This window comes from Martes martes (genome assembly GCF_963455335.1).
Source record: "Martes martes genome assembly, chromosome: 1".
Taxonomy (NCBI): Eukaryota; Metazoa; Chordata; class Mammalia; order Carnivora; family Mustelidae; genus Martes; species Martes martes.
This window is the reverse complement of record NC_137888.1, coordinates 31,256,077-31,275,538: the sequence shown is the minus strand read 5'-3', so window position 1 is coordinate 31,275,538 and position 19,462 is coordinate 31,256,077. Positions and strand designations below refer to the sequence as shown.

Below are 19,462 nucleotides of genomic sequence, written 5' to 3'. Positions count from 1 at the left end.
ACTCACAACCCTGAAATTAAGAGTTGCGTGCTCTACCAATTGAGCCAGCCAGGTAACTCTTGAAGCTCCTTTTTGAAGCTGCACTAACAACTAGACCTTGGCCAGGTCCTTTAATTATTGACACTATTAAGATAATAACATCTTCCCCGATTACTCATTAGGATTATTATGAGAATCAAACCAGAGCAATGAAAGTGTTTTGAGGACTATCCATGATGGCTTCATGTTATTCTAAGTACTTATGTCTTGATTTTCAGTTATTATTTTCACATATTAAACCGTGCCGTACCTTGTTTTGATCAATTTTTAAGTGCACATCGAATATAAGAGTCCCCTTCTTGGGGCACCTGGGGGGCTCAGTGGGTTAAAGCCTCTGCCTTTGGCTCAGGTCATGATCTCAGGGTCCTGGGATCGAGCCCCATATCAGGCTCTCTGCTCAGCGGGGAGCCTGCTTCCCTCTCTCTCTTTGCCTGCTTCTCTGCCTACTTGTGATCTCTCTCTCTCTGTCAAATAAATAAATAAAATCTTTAAAAAAAAAAAAAAGAGTCCCCTTCTCTATGGCATCTACCTTTAGGGGGCTCTGCAATGTATAGTCCCTTTATCCATTTTCGTCTCGGTCCCTTAAGACACCTTGTTGTAATTCCTAATAAAGTCCTCATACGTATATGTAAACTCATTCAGGGAGGGCTCTAGTAGGTTTGGACATAGCAGAGGCTGAAGACTTTCAGATAATGTATTTTCTATTTCAACAAATAGTCTTTGGTCCAGGAAACAGGAAATAATACACTATAAAATTTTCAGGTTTCCTCTAAGTAATGTAATGAACGTCCCTATGAGTACAAGTCCTAACATATGTGAAAAATCAGAGTAATCTTGAACAATGTTGATGTTTTATCCTGTTTTGTGTTTCGTGCTATTTGTCAGTATTCTTTTAAATCTCTTGAGATGATTCTGGCTTTCTGATTTTTTTTTTCTCCCGAACGGGTTTCCTTAAAAATAGTTTTGAGTATTTTTCTAAACTCTAATCCCACCCAAATGTTGGTTTCAACCAAAACAACATTAGAAGACATAGGGAGTACTTAACCAGATCTGGCCAAGCCACCTTCCATATGGTAATTGGCCAACTCCTAGATTCCACTGGGCTGAAACCTGATGTGGGTGTATGCCTCTGTTTAATGTCCATGATCCTTCAGTCAGAGTAGACCTTCCAGAAAGTAGTAGCTCAGACATTTGAGTCAACTAAAGTTGTACCTCGTAATTCAAAGTAATTATCAATACAGTATACTAACCAGAAGTATTATAACTCTATGAAATGAACACACATGGTCAGATGACAAAGCCCGTAATAAGAATTTCAGGTTAATTAATTGGGTCTACTAATAGAGAAAGCAGGCTTACAAATGCCCCCTCCCCCACCAACCTGCCTTTTTTCTCCCTGTATAATACATGCTCACTCAAGCAGCTGTGTTTCTTCATTCTCCAAGACTTTGATATATTTGATCAGGCCATTACATTTCTCCAAATAGTCAAGGACTAATGAAATTTTACTACTGTCTGGGAGCACTTTGTTTAATTATGGGTTAAAGTAGTTTGCCAAATTAGAGGTATATCTGTGGCTTCAAGGATGTGCTCTAACCGGTTTCTTTTATTTTTGATGTTCTATTAATCACAGATGAAATGCTTCTCAAAAGATAAGAGTTTTAAAATTTATCTTAAAGCATTGCTTAGAAATCTTAACTCTAATTTGGAAACCATTTAAATGATAGTGAAATACATTTTGATAAATTCTCTGTTTTAAAACAAGTTGACTTTTCCCATTGCTTGTAATTTTTGTGTTTGCTCAGAATGACCCAGACTTCACTTGTTTTCTGGGTACCATAGGCAGAATGAATTATAATCTTAAAAGCAAAGTAGTATACTGATTGAGAAGTGTGCTTGATTGTACAAGGCGTTCTTTTCATGCTTTAACATGGTCCAAGATGCGGAAATCAAAGAAATTATTTTAAGCCTTTAAAGATGGTTGGGATTTCTTTTTCATTATTTGTAGCTGGCTGAGATTGACTCTATTTTTCAATCTTTACATATTATCACTTTTATATAAGGATACTGTCTCAAAGAAGAATCCCAAATCTTATGCTGAGGTTCATGTCTAAACTAACGCTGATTTTGCATTTCTTTTGTTCAAAGGATAGGTGCTTTAAAAGCACTAATATTCTCTTGATAGCATCTGGCCACTCCAATTTTTATCTGCTTAAACCCGAAGAATTTGATAATATGATAAATAGTACACTTGTAAAGTAATCTGTTATGCATTAACAGAATTACTAACAGATGGCACAGGTTTTCTCTTTTTAAATCTTACAAATCTAGGTGATCACGAAGCTTTAAATGCTGATCTCAGTAGAAACGGGCTCCTGTTTAAGTCACCTTTAAGAGCATCATCTCGTATGGGAAAATTTCAAGAGCAGTTGAACTCAATATGGGTAAAACTGGTTGAAAATAATGGACATTTGTTTCCTTGAGTGGATAACGTGTAATTCGCTCAGGAATCCATCATTTCATATTCCTTTGCCTTTGAACATTCATGGTGTCACTCTCCTCTCACCTAGACATATTAAGCCACTGTATTGCCCCATGCATCATGCTTATAAAAGACCATGGCAGATTTCCTCATCTTAATTAGGGAAGCTTTATAAATATGCTGTTTACATTATAAACATGCCATGATAGTAAGTGCATGTTTATATGGGGAAAGCAGAACCATTCCTCTGTGTAGGAAATAATATAAAATATTTGCCTAACTACACTTTTCTTGCAAAGAACACAAGCAGATGTCAAGTGTAAACATGCACCTTTTTCCCCCTGGCTGCCAGATGGATTAAGGGCAATTAGGTTGGATATCCAGATCGGTCAGGCTGAAATTATGGAGTAAGATGGAAGGAGAGCCATCAGGCTGACGCATTCAGGCAAGCCCTCCAATAGCACCTACTTCTTTGCCACGCCATTGAGTCCTGGCATCTACCCATTTGCAAGATATTGCTAATTTATAGTTTGTCATGTGGGATGCAAAGAAAATACGAGTTCCTGCTTTTTGTTCCAAAGGAAGCACTCTGTATGAGTTTTATTTTGGATTTGCGGAGAATGAGCTCTGATCCACTTACTAAATGATGGAGAGCAGGCTTCTGATATTCTGAGCCTTCGTTTTCTCATCTGCAAATAGGAAAATATGCTTCCTTTAGTGAGATTGTTGTAAAAATCAAAGGTGAGAAATGCAACAGTGTCGTGTATGGAGCACATGTTGATAATCATGATTTTTCCTTACCTACAACAATAATAATCCAGATTGCTGTTTAAATACCTTCATACATTTATGAAATGTACCACAGATTCACTGATATAATTTTCATGTGCTTTTAGAGAAAATCATCAAAGGCATTTTACACTTAAGACTTAATTTTTTTCAGGGGTTAGGTTTTTGCAGATGATTTTTGGGTTGGGGGTAGGGGGACATAGGGAGAGGGAGAGAGAATCTTAAGCAGGCTCCATGCCCAGCGTGGAGTCCAAGGCGGGACTCCGTCTCACAACCCTGAGATCATAACCTGAGCCAAAATCAAGAGTCAGACACTTAACTGACTGAGCCACACAGTTATCCCTAGGTTTTTGCAGTTGGTAAGTTCTTTTAAAACTTCTTTTGAATCATCCAAGAATTTAAATTTATTTATTACCTTGACATTAAGTCATTAGAATTTGAATTTGTCCTCTGAAAGGCAATATAAAAAGGTGTACTTCTAACTTAAATTCTAAAATATCAAGGCTTTTGGGGCGTCTGGATGGCTCAGTGGGTTAAAGCTTCTGCTTTTGGCCTGGGTCATGATCCCAGGGTCCTGGGATCAAGCCCCGCATTGGGCTCTCTGCTCAACGGGGAGCCTGTTTGCCTTTCTCTCTGTCTGCCTGCCTCTCTGCCAACTGTGATCTCTGTCTGTCAAATAAATAAATAAAAATCTTTAAAAAAAAAAATCAAGCCTTTTTCTGAAGTGATGACTCAAATCAAGGAATTCTATCGATCTGATTTTTTAAGATCTTGAAAAACTGGATACTGTCTTTTCTGTAGGTGTTGTGCTATATACTAGAGATATGATAAGTTCTTTACTATTGTAAAATTTATATTGCATGTGGGAGAGAGGCAAAAAACATGGGATCAGGTTTGTTGTTGTTTTTTAATTGACTTTATCTTGTTCCTTAATCTTTGCACTGGCTAACATTGCTTCCACGAGAACCTTTCCCACCACTTAATTCTGGAACCTCATGCTATTAGGATTTAATAATTACTCTTCAATAGAATAATAGAATAGAAGATTAATATTTAGTTGATAGAATAACTACTCATTAGGTTTATGTGGATGCAATCTAGAATTTACAAAATTCTGAATTTCAACTCAAAGTTCAAGCACCTACAGACTTGGGGTTAGGAGCGATTCAGAACACTAAGATCATTAATACCCTTGATACCTTTTTGCACTGCATTTTCTGTTCAGGAAGCTTTTGTCTTAAACAGAGAACTGAACTATTTATAACCGAGAAAGATTGTTTTAAACAAATACCAGTCCTCTTCCATTTCTTTTTTCACAGATAACTATAGAAATAAAAGGAGTCAGGGGGCACCTGGGTGGCTCAGTGGGTTAGAGCCTCTGCTTTCGGCTCAGGTCATGATCCGAGGGTCCTGGGATCGAGCCCCACATCAGGCTCTCTGCTCCTCAGAGAACCTGCTTCCTCCTCCTCTCTCCCTGCCTGCCTCTCTTGCCTACTTGTAATCTCTGTTTGTCAAATAGATAAATAAAATCTTTAAAAAAAAAAAAACAAACTATAAGGAGTCAGGACACATTTTTTTTATATTTCTTATTTGTCCATGTCTTTTTTTTTCTCCTAACTTTATTTTTTTATTATTTTTTAAATTTTTAATTAACATATAATGTATTATTAACCCCAGGGGTACAGATCTGTGAATCGCCAGGTTTACACACTTCACAGCACTCACCATACCACATACCCTCCCCAATGTCCATAACCCCACCTCCTTCTCCCTAACCCCCTCCCCCCAGCAACCCTCAGTTTTGTGAGATTAAGAGTCTCTTACGGTTTGTCTCCCTCCAGATCTCATCTCATTTCATTTATTCCTTTCCTACCCCCTAAACTCCCCACGTTGCCTCTCAACTTCCTCATATCAGGGTGTCCATGTTTTAATCATTAGTTCTCCGGAAATAGTGAGAAATGTCTGTGGGTAACTCTGAAGCTTGATGTAAACCATCGAGAAGAGTTCCTTTAAGCACTAGCTCCAGCCTTTTTCTCTCATGAATTTAATGTCTTCCTCACATGCGCAAATGACCCAACTTGCTTTCTTAGGTGGTACTTAGATATATTTTCGTTTGTTTTAACAGAAGCGGTGTTGGGGAAGAAGGGGGTTATTATTTTTATCTTATCATATGTCCCTTCTGGGAGGAGGCACACATTTGCCAAATAACGGAGCTGGGTTTTCTCATAGTCTTGTGATCAATAAAAGAGAGCGAAGGAACTGGCCATATGGATATTGAGTCTCTGACCCTGGTCTGATGAGCCCTGACTTCTGATTAATCAATTAAGCTTGTCACTTGCAAGTCTCCTCTTGCTCTCCTTTGACTCTGGGATTAAAATTCCACAGAATGGGAGTGGGTGTTTACTTCAATGTGTAGCTACTTTAGGGATGTTCATATTTGTAGAGAATCCCAGTAAATAGGATTAAAGGATTTTATTGCTTTTTACTTTTTTCAAATCTTTTTTTTATTATGTTATGTTAGTCACCATACAGTACATCATTAGTTTTTGATGTTGTGTTCCATGATTCATTGCTTGCCTGATTTTTACTTTTTTCACATTTTTCCCATAAAGTAATTCTCCTGAGTTAATTTCCATAAAGTCATTGTGAATTTTTGAATCCAAGAATCCCCTGCATACTCAACCTTGATTTGACTTTTTCTGCCATGGTTATGTATCATCTTCAGAATATAAGCTCATTTAAATTTCAAGAGTAACAAATTATACAGTCTCTGGAAAAGGCATTATTTTTGCAAGGCGTTTAGGGGGTGAGGGAAATTCTCACACTGGACCAAAACTATAGAGAGAAGACCTAAGTGTCAGAACTGATGGAGAAAAAAGAGGGATTTACTGTTTGAAAAGTATTTTCAGCTGGTGCACTTGTAACTTGAAAGAGCCAAGTGTTTGAAATGAGCTTTTTCTTCCCTCAAATACTATGAGCATTTGTCATCTTGATTTCTAGGGTATAGTCATAATTCCTCCATAGATTTTTTATTTCAGGCTGTCCTAACAGTGACTGTATGTAAATTCAGAGTTATAGCCAGATGGTTGGACGAGGTGATAAAAAGCAAACCTGGTTTTGTACAAAAGTGAAAATTGCCCGTAAGACTTTGTTTTTACCTTTAAAACAGCAGGACATTGTTTCATGAGACCTGCGAAGGAACTGATACATTAACTTTAATAGCTATGAGCTAAATTAATTTTTTATACGCATGCAGAGTCCTACCACGTAACACCTATAATTTTCATAGAGGTAAAAATCAATCACCTTTCTTACTGTTAGGAGATAGCTAGTGAAGGCTATTCTCTTCCCAAACCACTCTTCCTATTACCTCCTTTTTATAGGATTTACTTTGGGGTTCTGATCTTAATGCTGGCGGAACCAGACACCTGGGGAATCAGCTAAAAGCCTTCCCTGTGTATCCGCTCTCCATTTCACCAGCGCCAAGCAGTTGTCTGCCCCTGGTTTGAAATACAGTCTATTAAAGAGGGCCTTTTTCGGGTGATTGCTTTAGGCCACCTAACTGTGACTGGCTCAAGAAAACGGGTGTCTAAGAGAAAATGCCCAGCCGAAATCTCCATATTGACTTTGAGCCACACTTCAGGGAAAGGGGTGGGTTTTAAGGCGACTGCGTTTCTTTTCCATGATTCCTTGTTACAATGAGGATTCACGGGAAGGCCCTCTGGTGAGATAAACTCAATAGACAGAAAGGTAATAATTTATACCTTCGCAAGGAAAATCCTCCTCTCCCTGGAACTCAACTGTGTCTCTCTGTAGGGAGGTCCCCCTTGCCTGCAATTAGCAGTCGAGCGCTTCCCTAGTAGTCTGTGATCAGATTATCGGAGGTGTGTGCCTGTGCGGCAGCCAACAGCCAACTACCAGTTTATAAATTGCTATGCGGGAGAAAAGAAAAGTTTAGTGGGGGAGATGGAAATAACAGAGATGCAGCTGCCATAGTCCTGGGCAGCAATATCTCCCGGGCCCGTGTTCTCAGCTGGCAGCTCCCCAAGCTGTGGAGAGCCACGTGCTCCCACTGGGATAATTGCTTTTTCTGCATGAGTCTCTTGTTGCTTCCGTCTGATGACCCAGTGTGCTTAAACTCCTGGCTGAAGCCGTGTTGGTTTTTAAACGGTATTGTAAAGTGTACCGGCAAACAAATGAAATTAGATCATGTTCTCTTCTGTGCATGCAGCCCAAGCAAATATGGGACGCCCGTGGAGAGAGCCTTGTTGCCTCTTTTTCCTCTGTGTTCTACTGAACAGTTGAAAGACCTACAGGTTATGGTTTTCTCCTTGTACTGTCGCCCCTTTTAAATGGTCATTTGATTGCTTTCGATTGGTCATTTTCGTAAATTTTTATAATGAATATGTACTTACCCAGGCATCTTTATGTTACATGAGATGTTTTGTGCAAATCCCATGGCCATTATCTACACTTTAAGTAGACGGTAGAACCGGAAATGGGCTTTGCGGAAGAATGGTGCTGAGTCAGTGGATGAGTGATACCCAGGTCAAAGAGTTTTGCGGTGCAATTAAAATCTGAATTAATTTTCTAAATAATCTACAGTAATATATATATATGTATATATATATATATATATGGTGACAACTACTCTGTAATCTGTTTTTCTCAGTTTAACCCATCTCTGGGGTATAGTTGCTCTCATTGTGTCACGAGTCCGTATCGAGCTGGGGATGAGTACAAGGTAAATTTACCTAACAGCCTTTGGATAAACAGCGTGAAACCAGGTCATATCTAATCAAGAGTCTTGAGTGGGAAATATTTAAAACAATGCCTTTTTTTTTCTTCCTTCTCCCTCCTTCCCTCTTTCTCTCTCACTAAGGTCTCTATGAACCGAAACGATAAAAGAATAAGGAAAGGTGAACATTTTTCAGAAAATGAATTGAGCGAAAGTCGCCTTTATGAAAAAGTAGGAAGAGGAAATAAACTTTGTTAGCCAGGAAGAATTGGGATTTGGCCAGTCCTTTTTATTTAAAATAAAACACGTGTTTGAGACTTAAACATGAAATCATGTTGTCATGGACACCTGATATTTAAAAAAGCATTATTTTTGTGTGACAAGAGGAGTCCAAATAAGCAGAATAAATAAAAATTGTCCTGAAATGTGTTTATATACTAAGAAAAGTGTTTATGGTGACTAGAGTAATAGATACAAATTGTTTAAGGTCAATGATTTTTGATAGTGGAAATTTGTCAAAAATTTAGAATTGTATCTGATTACTAACTACATTAAAATTTAGGTTCCAAAGAGTGAAATAAGAGCCCAATCATTAATATATATATTCAGAAATATAAATACCTATATGTGATATTAAAGCAGAATTAGTAAAAACAGGAAATGATTTAATTCTAAACATGACTTTTTTATTAGCGATTCTTTTTGAACTACTTAAAGATATAAGAAATATTGCCACATAAGAAACACAGTGATTTCTTTGATACTGTGTAAGATCTAAACATGACTTTTTTATTAGCGATTCTTTTCAAACTACTTAAAGATATAAGACTGTAATTTCTTTGATACTGTGTAAGATCTGGATACATGAATTATCTTTTACTTGGTTGTAATTTTTTTTTTAGATTGCTATGAGACATGTATTTTATCCAATCCTTTGTCTATCATTTGTACTTTTAATTCCACTACCACCAGTCGTTTTGCTTAATTTCGAATGCGGTAAAGCATCGTTGTGTTTGAAAGATGCTATTGTAGTGTATCTTGTAGAAAACACGGATGCGTTAATCTGAATTGTTTGCAGTAAAGCAACAAAAAAGTGATACCACTTTGGCAGCCAGATGGGAAAGTAGTGGCTATTATTTTAATTCCCCCCTCTCTGCTCCCTGCTCAAGCAAGACATCTTTTTGGTTTGTTTTTGTTGTCGTTGTTGTTGAATTAATGTTAAATTTGAAAAAAACTAAAAGCCATTGTCATGCCTCTTCTTTACGTGTCTCTGTTGAAAGGAGTCCATAGGGACCGTCCAAAACCGCCCTGCAGTTTCTTTCACCAAGGAGAATGTCTGGGGGCCATGGCTGGCCATCTGGGGTACCTGCATCTCATTGTCATTAAGGAGTCTTAAACCCATGCAAAGTACTTCTCCTCCAGTTCACAACAGCTTGGTATCCGTGCTGTAGGTCAGAGATCCAGGCAGAACTGACAACATTGCTGGGAACAGATATTCTACCCAGAGAGAGTTAGTAGTAAATTGTCTAAGGATGATATGTGCTAGACTAGACTGTAATTCAAAATCTCTCCTCTTATTTACTTGGCAAAAATAGTATGAGAACAGTGGTGAAGAATCAAGTTTTTCCGAAAAAAAAATAATTTCTAAGCCCAGGTGCTTTAAAAATATCACTCTTCATGTTAACCCTGCTTATCAAGACTTCACCACTGTAAATGAATATTTCTGAGCCTTTAAATCTTTTGAAAATTGTAAAAATTCGGTACTGCCCCATTTCTCACTGGTATAATAACACCTATGTATGTCTGATAGGTATTACTTGAACATATTTCTCCTTTAGCTTTGTAAAACGTTACTCTCTTAATCTGTTGTTATAATATAGCTTAAAAATAGTATTTCTAGTAAAGAACACAGATTTTAAATGCAAAATCTATTAAAGGAAATGAGATAAATTGTATGACAGTTTGGTGGTTAGCAATTTGAAATCATCTTTGAAGCCCTTAATATAATTAGTGGTTTCATTTTTGGTCTGCTGAATTCAAGTCACATTAAGTTAATGTAATTAAAAGCAGAAAAGATTTTGTGTAGCCAAACTAGTTAATTAGCCCCAGTTGGGTTAGTATGTTAACCTAGAGGTGTATGGCTAACGTTGTGAGGGTGATGCCTGGGGAAAAAAAAAAAAATTCCTGTGTAACAGATATTGCAAATCATCTGACTTCCTTTAGGGTAGAAAATGAAGACATACCAAGGAGTTCGTTTTAAGTTCATCTTTATTTCTGATTCTAAGTACTGATTGCAGGGTAGACTATATACTTCATGGAATAACCAGACAAAAATCTTACATGATTTACTTTTTAAAAGAAAACATGCTTCTATGTGTACGAAGATAATCAGATTTTCTTCTTGTATTCTGGAAATAAGAATTGTAATTGAATTTCTAATTCTGATTTTTTCATGCTTGCCAGAAATATAAAATGATTCTCTTTTTGGTTAGAAAGCCATACCTTACACCTGATTTTTCTATATTATCTTTGTATTTAGTAAACAGTCTAGTAAAGAGGAAAACATTCTAGAAAGGAATTTTCAACAGCTTCAGAGAAATCTTTAAGTACCAGGAGAGAAGACATTTTACCCCTGAGGAAAATGACCATGTATTCTTTTTTAAAGGGAAAAATGCTGGTTTATAAGAATCCTATGTATCAAATACATTGATGTGTTCCATACCTTAATGTCTCTGAAACACTTTAAAAAAAAAAAGATTCAGAGGCTGATATTTAAAACTTTACATTCTTTACCACTTCCTTCTTTTTTTTCCCCCCTCTTCTGTCTCCTTCCCCAAAAAGAGCAAGTCCACTGGGAGACCTTTGTTTTGTTTTGTTTTTATCAAGTATGTAGATAGCTGAGGCCCCCCTTTAAGCACTGTCTAGAGCTTATGGAAATGCGGGTTTCTAATGTGGTTAGCACCATGGTCTGGTAAGGTATATGGTAATGAGAAAGGAGGACCCCTGCCTCAGATTTTTTACATAGGCTGGATGCCAGCATATTGTCTGAAAGCTTAACTCGTTCAGCTTCTCCACCACCCGGATTATGTTAATTGAAGAAGTGTTGCCTCAGTGCCCTGTATCTGTTCATTATACCAACTCCTTTCTGATAGGTTTACAATTTGGCTGTGAGATCCAGTCGCAGGAGGAGACCTGCCAAGCCCTATATCTTAGCTTGTTTTAAATGTGGCTATTTTCACATTTATAGTGTTTTGTATGTGTTAGACATATTTTTCCTTTCTGTGTAGAGAGGAAATGTCAATTTTTGGTTTACAAAGGGGCACGAAGATTTAGAACGTATAAAGTCACCCTCTACAGTCAATATTATTATATGACTCTACATAAAATGGTGACGATTAACGACAGGTCCTGCTTGAGAGCCCATGTGTTCTCTTTGGTCGGGGTTATAGTGCTGTGTTTTCCCCGTTCTTTTGTTTTTTTGAAAAAAAGCAGTCTCCCATATAGTCCACGGTTGTGACCATAGAGAATAAAATGATGGCTTGTGCTTAGCTCTGTTTCCATTCAGACATTGACATAATGCCACAATCAACTTGAATTTATACAAATTCAAGATGACCAGTTCCATCCATCTATCCTTCCTTCCTTTCTTTCTTTCTTTCTTTCGGTATTTCTCTGCGACACTTTGTTGTTTCTTCCTTCCCCTTTGTCAGTTTCAGTCTCTGACATCTCTAAGGAGATCATTTTCCTCCAGGTTTGGTGAGACTTGTTTAGTTTTCCATTTAAGTTGTCATGTCTGCTTGGAGACCCTTAACTGTTATTGCCAGTGAGTACAGAATGGAACGCAGTATTTTAGAATGAAATTGTCTTACTAACGGGGTAGAAGGTGTGTTTCGGGGGTGGGGGTTGCAGCACTGATTTCTGAAATAGAGTAAATACTTATTATTTTGTCTAATTGCAACTCCTCTTTCGTGGTGTTCCTTTAATCCAGAATTTATCCTTAGGCCGAGCCAGGCCTTTAGGCAAAATTTCTCAACCTCGGCACTACTGACATTTTGGGTGTGATAATCCCTTTTTTGTGGAGGACTCCACTGTGCATTGTAGGCTGTTTCAAAGCCTCCCTGGCCTCTGCCCCCCAGCAGTTAGTAACACACCTGCTCCCCCCTCAATGGGGACAAACACAAATATCTTAAGACATTGCCGTATATTTCCTGGGAGAGGATAGGTGATTGCCCTCGTAAAGAATCACTGTTTTGGAGGAAATAAGAACGTATTTGGCCTGAGAATTACTTGTTTCTCAGGCTTTACTACGTTCATGCAAATAAAGGTTTTTCTGACAAAAGCAATGGAAGACGTGTAACTAGTTCATTTTAATAAAAAGCTTATTTTTATTAATAAAATAATTTTTATTTATTATTATTATTAATTTTTATTTTTAATTTTTAATTTTTATTATTATTTATTTATTTTATTATTTATTATTTATTTATTATTTTTATTAATAAAATAAAAATTTTAATAAAAATCTTCTGGATGTGGCCTTGCAAAGATCGGTTTTGATTAGGCAAATGTCCCTTTAATCTTTAAATCCGTAAGCATAGTATATAATTATGATGAGCAGGCGTTTTTCTAAGTACTCTATATGATTTAGTTCATGTAACTCTTGATATTCTTGGAGATGTGTGTTAAGAGAATCCCCATTTTAGAGATGAGAAACAGAGGTACCGAGGCATGAACACCTTGCCTGACACCCCATGTATATACGAAGACGTGGTGATCCCAGGGCCTATGCTTGCTTGGCTTTCCTATGTGAACGTACAATTTGAAAGATTCCCTGGGATTTAGAAATCTTCTTTCTCTCTCTCTTTTTTAAGTTTGTGTAGGTATTTTCGTTCTGAGTTTGGTTCCAACCAGATAATGCTGGTAAAGAACTCCTTGAGCAGGGAGCAAAAAAGTGCAATTTAGTTGACTTCAAGCAGCCATTGATGATTAATATCTCTTGCCATTATTCAAGAAAAAAATGCATTTTTCAAAAAATGCCTTATAAGGTTAATATTTTTATTTTTAGGCCTCAATTCATTACTTTAGTGTTTTTTCATTGATACAGACATTATATATAAATGAACAGGTGTGACAAATGTATGCTTTTAGTTATATTATGATTCTAATGGAGAAGGCTTCTTGAGATAGGGAATCATTTAAAAACATTTCTTGTAGAAATAAATGTCCTCATGGGCCATACAACTAGTATTTACTTACAAAGGACAAGAAAATATTTTGTAAAATGCCTGGTGGGTTATTTTTAATTTGAACAGTAAATATGGTTTAGCAAAGCATTCTGTAGATTAAAATCTTAGAGAAAAGGAAGGTTTCTCTCTCTATATTTGGTAGCAAAACATAGCTACGTGTCACCGAAGCATGAGTCTCCTGGCAGATGGGTTTAGAAGTCTTTTCAAGATTGAGCCAAGTGTGAATACAGTTGACTCTTAAGCATCATAGAGGTTAGGGGTACCCACCCCCTGCACAGTCAAAAATCTGTGTATAACTTTTGATTCCCCCCAAACTTAACCCATAGCCTGCTGTTGACTGGGTAACATGAACGTGAACGTAACATTGTATCTATTATATGTATTCTGTACTGTATTCTTACAATAACGTAACCTAGAGAAAAGAAAATGTGATTAAGAAAACCATAAAGAAGAAAAAATGCATTTATAATACTGTACGGTGTTTATTGAAAAAATCCGCCTGTGAGTGGACCTGCGCAGCTCACACCCGTCTGTTCAAGGTCAAGGGTATAGCTAGAGCTCTAGGAATAGGCTGTGAACCACACATGCTTCAGTACTTAATGGCTTTCTTTGAATTTATCGTTCACCTTAGTTATTGCTTCCTCCCATTCAGCGCAACATTGGAATTCCGTCCTCTCTGAGAATCCCCTGGCAGCCCCCTCATAACTCACGTTAACAAAATTTCCCTTTATCCCAATGTATAAGGATCCTTTCAAAATATAACAGTGTTGGGCTGCAATATATAAAGCTAATTGGTGCCCCACATGTGCGTCAGCGAGTTGATTTAAAACTCTACATTCCCAAGTATTTAAGATTTGTAAAAGTAAATTAGTACTATGTTATCCTGAAGCTGTAAAAATGTCCATACAGTTGAAAATTATTTATGTTTTATCATTCTCTGACTCTCATTTTTCTCCACATTTGTATGTATCTTAAAATTATTCACAAAGCCTGGTATTTTATTGTGGATATGACTCACTGACTTTTAAAGCACAAAGAATACTTACAGGATTTGTTGACTCCCTCTTATTTTGCTATGAATGTACAATCCCTTCCGAAATGAAGTGACCACCTACATGTGCAGGAACATTTTAAGGTTAGATTGTAAGGCAGAGGAGGAGGCTCAATGCCTTGTTCAAAATTAAAGATCTAATAGCGGAACATCATCTAGGACCACATCTCAGATCGTTTAACTTTTGTATCAGGAATAGAACTTGTCACTTTCATTTTTGCAGGAATGATTTTATTTCCTCAAGATTTTAGGAATGTTTATGGGAGGTGTTTCAAAATAAGTACATGACAAAAGGTGACACCAGGTCTTAATGGTATGGATTTTGATAGGATTCTCGAATTTTCTGAACCTCAAGAAGTCAAGCTTATTAAACTCAAGTTCATTAAGCTGCAGTTGTAACAGTACTATGGGCTGTATGTTTCTTGTCATTTGCACATCTCATGTAGCCAAAGACCTATATCTTGGCTAAAATCTGTTCCCACTTGCTAAGTGACATTGGGTGAGTCACTTTCTTTCCACACATTTCTTTACTATTTCCTAGATATTGTGACAGGTCCTGGGGCTAAAAGATGATTGAGATATGCTTCACAGAACCTCAGAGTTCACAGTCAGGGAGGAAAGCTGAGACTGAAACACAAAATTAAAACATACTAATGATGATGGGCAGAGTGGAGCTTTTTGGGCGAGGAGATTATGCTTAGCCAAGCTGCTGGCTCCTTAAGTGAAAAATGAAGTTAGTAGAACCCTTGCCCTAACAGCCTCACAGCAGGGTTATGATAAAGACCAAAATTTAAATGATATATTCACACAAAAGCCACTTTATGAAACATCAAATAGTTAGCTCCGTGAACCAGTAGCCTGAACGTTGGGTGGACATTTGAATTAAGACTTCCACTTGAGACTTTCTAACGGGATAATTGCACACGTGAGAAAAGATGCTGATTTAGAAGAGGGAAAAATGAACTATCTTAAATATCTATCAATAGGGGAATAGTCTGGTAAAGTATGATGAATCAATACAATGAAAACTATGTATAATGGAGTACTATTTAGTCACTGGGAGTCGCTGGGAGGGATCTGTCTATAATGTCTTCAACATTTAAAATGTAAAAATATTCTCAACATATTACTGAGTTGAAAATGCCTATAGAAGAGCGTAGATCACATTATTCTACATTAGAAAAGTGTGTGTGAGTAGAGGTAGAGGTGGATCTGTAGCTATGTCTATCTATATTACGTGTGTGTGTGAGAGAGAGAGAGAGAGAAAAAAGAAGACTACCACGTATTGACATTCGTTAACTTTTGGAAGATTTGTTTTTGTGTGTATTGTTTGTTTGTTTCTTTGTGTTATTTGTTATTTCTTTGTATTATTCTGTGTGAAATTTAGATAAGTATATATGAAAAACATATATACATATAAAACATATCTTATAACGCCCTATAAACCTTTATAGAAATGGTTCCTTGGATAACAGACTAGATTTTATGTATAAAAACAGTTTGTATTCAACAAAAATCATTTAAGTGACTACTGTGTGGAAGCATTATTCTAGGTATGAGAAACAGTGTCATGAGCAAGATGGAGAAGAGTCCCTGTGTGGTTTTTGTAATGGTCCCTAGAGAATCATGATTATTGTTTTAATAAAATGGCTGAAAACTATTAAGTTCTGAAAGTTACAGAAATAAAAACTGCACAGTTCTTATTTGGTTTGTCCTAACACATAAAGACTTGGACGCGGTGTCTAGTTTGGGTGTCTGGATTGAAACTAAGCAGTTACAGCTCTCCAAAACAGTTACTTTATAAAGTAGGGCTTTCAATAAACTCCAAGTTTATGATGAAAAAAAATTTCCATTTGAATAGTTCTTTCCTGCCTGCCTTTGCTTTGCTTTTTCTCCCTCATCCCTCCTTCCCTTTCCCTTACACTTTCTCTCTCTCCCTCCCTCTCGCTCTCTCTCTGTCTCATCAGTACACTATACAGAATAACTGCGAGGTTAAGGTCAAAACCTACATGAAACATTCTAGAAGTCATTCCTGACAAAAACGTTCCAAGGTTCAGAGCATTGTCAATATTCCTGGGGAACTGAACCCAACTCTCCACCCGAAAGCCTATTAAATTAAGTAAAGATAGTTCAATTTCCGCAAACTGATCTTAATTCATGGTTAACTTCAGCCTATTTATTGTACTGGAAGTCTGCTTACATTTGTAATTAATTCTTCTTCAAATAATTAAATGTTCAAGAGTGTGTCCAAATGACTTTCAGAATGATTTATTGGGAACTGTTCAGTCTTTGCTTCCTAAGTCCCCAGGAAACTACTTGGGCAGCAGCAACGCCTTTTTTTTTTTTTTTAAGACCATGTCAGTTTCTGCACGGTTTGGGATCTTTAACGATATATTCCTTTAAAGCAAATCTGACAAATTAAGTAATTAGGGACATTTTTTTTCCATGTCTTCTAGTACCAGAATATGCTTCCTTGAAATCACTTAAAGCTAATCCGAATTTACATGTTAAATATACTCATATGGCATTAAGAATTTACTTTTTTTTTTCCCCCCTGCTTGCTAACCAAATTATTCATGCACTTGTTTGGTTTTCATTTAACTAAATAATAGGAAAGAACTTGGCCAGTATAGAAATAGAAATTTCTAGTTGTTCCGAATGTAATAACTGTATAGGAAAATGTAGGTAAGTAAAAGAGTTTGGCCCCTTTTATATGGTATATATGGTACAAATTCTGTCTAAAGTTACTACCTATAAATAGAGCAAATACTGCATATCAGCTTTTTGATATAATTATGTTTTGTTCTTTGTCTGGAAAGTAGACTTCACTTAGGAAGACTTCGGTTGTGTCAACATGGCTAAAGCAATTTTAATAGTATTCCTGTAAAACTTTTTTTTAAGATACGAGGTGGAAAGCTCATGATTACTTACACCCGCAAAAGTGATGCTGGCAAATACGTTTGTGTTGGTACCAACATGGTTGGGGAACGTGAGAGCGAAGTGGCAGAGCTAACTGTTCTGGGTAAGTGAAATTTTACCCAATCTACTCACTGTAAAGTAGATCTCCTATCATTTTCAGTTTCTTTAGAGCAGAGAGAAAGAAGTCACTTTTTAGAAGGTAAATGGGTATTTTTACAGGCTGGGAGAGGAGACGAGTAATTAGTCAAGTAGCCTGAGCTAAAGTAGCCAGGACATGGGAAGAAAACTAGGAGAAAACTTGAAACCTAGGGAGGGATTTCTAGAGGAAGGGAACCAGGTGAAATAATTTTCTAAGTAATATTTGAAATCATAAGTGTCTTTATGAACATCTCAAATGGTGTTTAGTCTGTTCATTTTTATTTGTTCTTGAGATAGCTTTTTCTCATTTTAGAGAGACCATCGTTTGTGAAGAGACCTAGTAATTTGGCTGTAACAGTAGATGACAGTGCAGAATTTAAATGTGAGGCCCGAGGTGACCCTGTGCCTACGGTACGATGGAGAAAAGATGATGGAGAGCTGCCCAAATCCAGGTACAGATCAGAATTTGATGATATGATTTATCTGCTCGGAATTTCTACTGTTCTCACTGGACCCCCGCTTATATACGTGCCGTTAGACTAGTCTATTCTAGACTTTTTGGTCAGGGGCCAGATGCGATATTAGAGATAATTAGAATCAGGAAGAGGTTATCATGCTTTCTCTGAGAGTTTCACATAAGAACGGTGGATTCGTGACCTTAGCTTGCCCAGGGAACACTTGTAGAATGTGATAGTCCTTCAACAGGTTTCTATTCTGTCCAACCAGAGCACAATTAATAGCCATTTCTTTTATGGCAGTGAGTAGGAAAGGGAAGGGAGGTCTAGCGGTAAAGATAAGGGTATGACCCAATTAAAAAGCAGGTTTCTATTTCCTTAGCTACCAAATCACCAGGGAAGGGCAGGAGAAGTCAGAGTTTCTTGCTATCTGTCAAGACTTTAAATTGGTTAAGAGCAGAACTACACTTGCAGCCTCAGGGAACGAGACATTGAAATGAAGCTTTCAAGTGTTGTTGTTAAACTGTCTTTCCGTTCATTCAGCAAACATGTGTTGAGCCCTTGCTAGGTCTAGGGGTTACAGTGTCTTAGACATCATTTCTGCTCTCAAGGAGCTCCCAAAAGATTTGTGTGGATAGATACAGAATAACATGGCAAACCCTTTGTCACAGAGAAGGAGATCTGGGGGAGTAGGAAGTCAGGAGAGAGTTCTCACAGGAAAGTGACATGTAAACAATGCGCTGAAAAATATGTATAAATTTGAAAAGCAAGAAAGAAGAGAAGAGTATTCCAAGAAAAGAGACATTATAACATAGACATAAATCTGAGAAAGAATGTCACATGCTTTGAGTGGTGGGAAGTTTAGCATGGGTAGCTCAAACTTCATGTAACAAGAAGTTCTATCAGATTGGAGATACTGGGGCCAAATGATCAGGGGCTTTGTATAATAGACTGAGGAATTTTGAATCATATCGCATGTACATCGATGAGTCAAAAGGAATTAATATGAACAGTATTACCTTTTTTTTAAAAAGATTTTATTTTTAGGGGCACCTGGGTGTCATAGTCACTTGAGCACCCGACTCTTGGTTTCAGCTCAGGTTGTGATCTCAGGGTCATGAGATCGAGCACCCCGTCAGGCTCCACACTCTGTGTGGAGTCTGCTTGAGACTTTCCCTCTCCTTCTGCCTTTACTCCCAGTGCGCTCCTGCACTCGTGCTGTCTCTGTCTAAAAAATAAATAAACTTTAAAAAAAGATCTTATTTGTTAAGTAATCTTTACAGCCAACGTGGGCCTCAGACTTGACAATCCTGAGATCGAGTCATATACTCTACACACTGAACCAGCCAGATACACTCAACAGGATTACTTTTTAGGGAAAATAATTTTTTAGCACCATGGATATTACATTAATGTGGGGTGAAGCTAATGGCAGGGTTACCATGGTTGTTTTTATCCAGAAAAGAGATGTGGATTGCCTGAACTGGGGCAGGAAAGAGGGATAGAGGTCCATGGTAGAAACAAATTTCTGAAACTAAGTCAATGAATTGGATGATTTATTAGATATAGAGAGCTGGGAAAGGAAGATACCAAGAGATTATATTA

At 37.2% G+C, this 19,462-nt stretch overlaps 1 protein-coding gene across 1 annotated transcript in view; it reads left to right on the top strand.

Annotated features, from left to right (window-relative positions):
- ROBO1 (roundabout guidance receptor 1) overlaps positions 1 to 19,462 on the top strand; it is a 411,503-nt gene that overhangs the window by 279,434 nt on the left and 112,607 nt on the right. The window contains 2 exon segments of the mRNA XM_080801074.1: positions 17,247 to 17,367; positions 17,716 to 17,854. Coding sequence (XP_080657200.1) covers positions 17,247 to 17,367; positions 17,716 to 17,854 — 260 coding nt within the window.